The 3,668-nt window shown below is 46.4% G+C and overlaps 1 protein-coding gene across 1 annotated transcript in view; it reads right to left on the reverse strand.

The window, feature by feature from the left end:
- Nucleotides 1-2,716: 2,716 nt before the first annotated feature.
- Nucleotides 2,717-3,668, reverse strand: part of gadd45gb.1 (growth arrest and DNA-damage-inducible, gamma b, tandem duplicate 1) — a 5,196-nt gene continuing 4,244 nt past the window's right edge. The window contains exon 3 of the mRNA XM_032539453.1: nucleotides 2,717-3,519. Within this exon, the coding sequence (XP_032395344.1) occupies nucleotides 3,406-3,519 (114 nt within the window). The 3' untranslated portion in view covers nucleotides 2,717-3,405. The remainder of the gene's footprint in view (nucleotides 3,520-3,668) is intronic.

Consider the following 3,668-nt stretch of genomic DNA (forward strand, 5'->3'; position numbering starts at 1 on the left):
GGTTTTGAGATGCCGGATGACAGGCCCAGATTGGCCCCGGTAGATCCCCTTGGGACCACTGGCAATTTTAGCCGACATATATGGGGCGGCGCCTGCAAGCTAGTTCAGGCGGTCAACTCAAGCTGCACCGCTGTACACACACGTGACATGCCTCAAACACCCCACCCCACCCTCAATATGCCGTTCTATTTAAGCTGCACATTTCCCAATCTCTGCCTCGCCAAAGCTGCTGCTGCCCTGCACCTGTATCGCTGCCTGCTTTCAGCTACGCCAACCACCCCAGAATCCACCTGCAGACTTTATCATCACTCCCCAATATCTCCTGTAAACCCAAACTGCGGGGAGTGACTAGGTCGGAGCCTGGCTGCCGAACACACCGTTCTGCTGTTCTAATCAACATTTCAAACAGGAGTTGTCTGACCAAACTGTTTTGACGAGGATGTCTTGGGCCCTAAAATAAATGTATCATGAAACTAGACCACCTAAGGAATCCATTGGTTCTAATCATGCCATGCTAGTTTGTCGGGAAGATGGGTAAATAACGCTCCAGCGAGGGAAAAACTGGCAATGGCAACATTTAAAAGGGGTCCCTTGCCCTCTTACCTCAGGATGTCTGAATGTGGGTACACAAGTCTTCCCTTTCCATAAAGGCCCACTTCCTGCTAATCCAATGCAGTTTGAGGAAAACACCGTGCAGTTTTTCTCATGCTCATTCTAAAATGGTATATTTCAATATTTCTGCATACTGTAAACAGTCTTGGAAATGCATAAATTGTTTTCATGTGTGATGGTAGTCCCTATAACAGCCATTTCATTGGCGTGAATCCATTTTTTCTAAACGTGACCTCACTGTATAAAGAGACCTACTGTGCTGTAATATCTAGTCCCATCCTGAAGAAAGTTTACAACCACAAACTACAGAAGGATGGATGGCTTTCCTAGTTTCCAAAACAGAAGTGCTCCCCATCCAATCACAGGAAAATGCAATTCTAGCAGAAATCTCCAAATGTCAAAGGGGTTTTCATGGTAAATCACAGCATGAGATTTTCTATGGTGTCTTAAAATGGTATTTTGGAGAGATTTCTGACCACTTTATCAATTCTCGAGTGGTCAAAATGGTTATATTTTGCAACAAATCTCTCTTAACAAATGATAGCAATCTAACAGCTGCACATAACTTAAGATTTAAGCATGAAAATGGCCATCATAAGAGTAATCAGAAAAAATGTTACATATATGTGGGCTGTCGTGGGTACTGGGCTGGAAATTATTAATAATAATGATTATTAATGTCCCAGTCCGGCTCTGCCTGAAGAGCTGAAAGTAGCCAGTGCTTTAAAAGAAAGAAACAATTTTTTTCTTGGGACCTCTCACATACATTATATAAAATAATCATAAGTGTTCTCTACAAGCTCAAAGTGCCAAGTAGCATAACACAGGTTAGTTTACAACGATATCAAACAGAGAACCTGCATGGCTAATGATGAATTTCCTGTGCAATATACTCTTTCATGCAAAAGTGTGCACCTGATTTAGTCTTTTGAATCACTTGGGGTGCACAGAGGGGGTTTAGTATGCTAAATATCAATATTGTGCGCTTGTTGAAGGGAAAGCTTACACTCAAACAAATCCTGTCTCTTGGAAAGTGAAAAGACTCCTATTGTTTAGGATAAAAAAGTGAGTGCGTGGTGTAAAAAAAAAAAAAAAAGTGACGTGTCACGCAGCTGTGGGTGCAGAGCAGGTGGCTGTCTGCACCCACACACAGCTCAGCTCGCGCCTTTGTGCCTTGTTTGCCAAAGTTTCACTAAGTGCCCGCCAGTAAATAACAGTCTCGACAGCAGCTGGCAGCACACCAGATGATACTCGGGACCCCTCTGTCCCTCCCCGTCTCCACAACCGGCCCAAACCAGCCAGACCCAAGCCAACTGCCCCCCCCCTGGGGGTTGGGACTTGATGGGGTGGAGCTACGGTGAGTCACCAAAACGAGTAGTTAGGTTTAGGGGGAAAATCTTGAAAGTATTGAGAATATATTATTAGGCTTATATTAGTATGGATTTTGTAAGATCTGACGTTATTTTGTGCATCCCCCTCCCCTCTGGCACTGGAAAACTGCCTGACCCCCTCCTTCCCCCCCTTCAACTCCTCCCAGCTCTGCCCTGGCCGACCCCCACCTGCAGGAAGCGGCAGATGGCGCGGCGTGGCCGCGGAGACATCTGCAGGCCGAACAATAGGCGCAGTGTGCGGACCGCTGGAGCTGATAGGCCCGGAGCGGCGCTATTGTGCGCGGCGCCATACACATGCAGATGAGGTCTGCCGGAGGAGGGACGCAAAGCACGGCCAGCAGCCAGCAGATGACAGGCCGTAGCGCCTTCCATGCAAAACTTTTGTTTGGATTGTTTTTATAACCACCCCTTCCCTCCCTCCCTCTCTGACCCCTCACCACCTCCTCCATCCAAACACACACCACACACACAACTCACCATAACCACCCAGCTTTGCAAAAAAAGCCATCACACCAGACATATGTTATATTTTTTGTGTTTTATTTTGCATTTTCCACTTTTTCAATTTCAAACAATTTCTGAAGTGAAAGTGCTAGAAATATAACTTTGTTTCAAACATTGCTCCAACAGGATTTGGAACATCAAGAGTCCGATCTCAAGATAATCTTACACATTCTCATCATTTTTAACATGAACTTCATTTAGCCGTTGTCTAAAGTGAAACCTTTAGAGAAGAAACTTTTTGTTACCCAATGTTTTTTTTTTTAAATTTTAGAATAATATTTGTCAGTGTTACATTTCTAAAGTGAAACCTTTAGAGAAGAAACTTTTTTAGCAGTTTTTTTTTTTTTTTACTTTTAAGAGTATTATTTGTCATTGTTAAATTTCTAAAGTGAAACCTTTAGAGCATTAAGACAATTCTGGAAAGTGGGAAACATTTCCGCTGATTGCAAACTGTTGGCGTGTTGCTCAGCGATAAGAGGGCGTCGTTAAAAAAGTCCCTTTTTTAAGAGCGCCTCTGTCTCAGCACCGCTTCTTCTCCTGCTGCGCGTGCTTCGGGGTGCGACGTTTGCTCTGCGGGAAAAAACCCACAGGACGCACAACTCGCATCTCCTTCCTCTCCAAACCTCATCCGCACAAAGAATGAGGGTCGATGCGTCGCTCTCGTGGCATACCTGGCTCTCATTCACATAAAGAATGAGAGTCATCTTGGCATGGAAGGGACAAGAGGTGACGGTTCACGGGGGCCCCCACGGGGCCGGCGCCGTGCTGCCTGGACGGGAATCCTCCTCAGGAGTGTCCAGGGATGGGCAGAAACAGGCTCGTCCTGTTCACCAGGATGAGTAGTTCCAGATAAGAAGCTTTACAGCATCTGAGCAAAAGAGGGGAGCCGAGGCCCGGATCAACGCTCGGGGAGGCTGATCTCAGGAACCCAGTCGTTCAGACGCCGGCTCTCCTCACAGAACAGGTGCAGCTTCTCCAGAGCGGGGTCCTCCCAAGACCCGTCAGCTGGGTTCTGTACACACAAGGGGGAGGAAAGAGGCTTTGGTCACACACAGGTTCTGTCAGAAAGCATCACATAGAAACCCCCCCTCTGATAGGGATTTAGAGTCCCGGGACGTTGTTATCCGAGCTCTACGTACCGTGATGAGGACGCAGTGGGAA

This window comes from Etheostoma spectabile, chromosome 16, assembly GCF_008692095.1.
Source record: "Etheostoma spectabile isolate EspeVRDwgs_2016 chromosome 16, UIUC_Espe_1.0, whole genome shotgun sequence".
In the NCBI taxonomy this organism is placed as follows: Eukaryota; Metazoa; Chordata; class Actinopteri; order Perciformes; family Percidae; genus Etheostoma; species Etheostoma spectabile.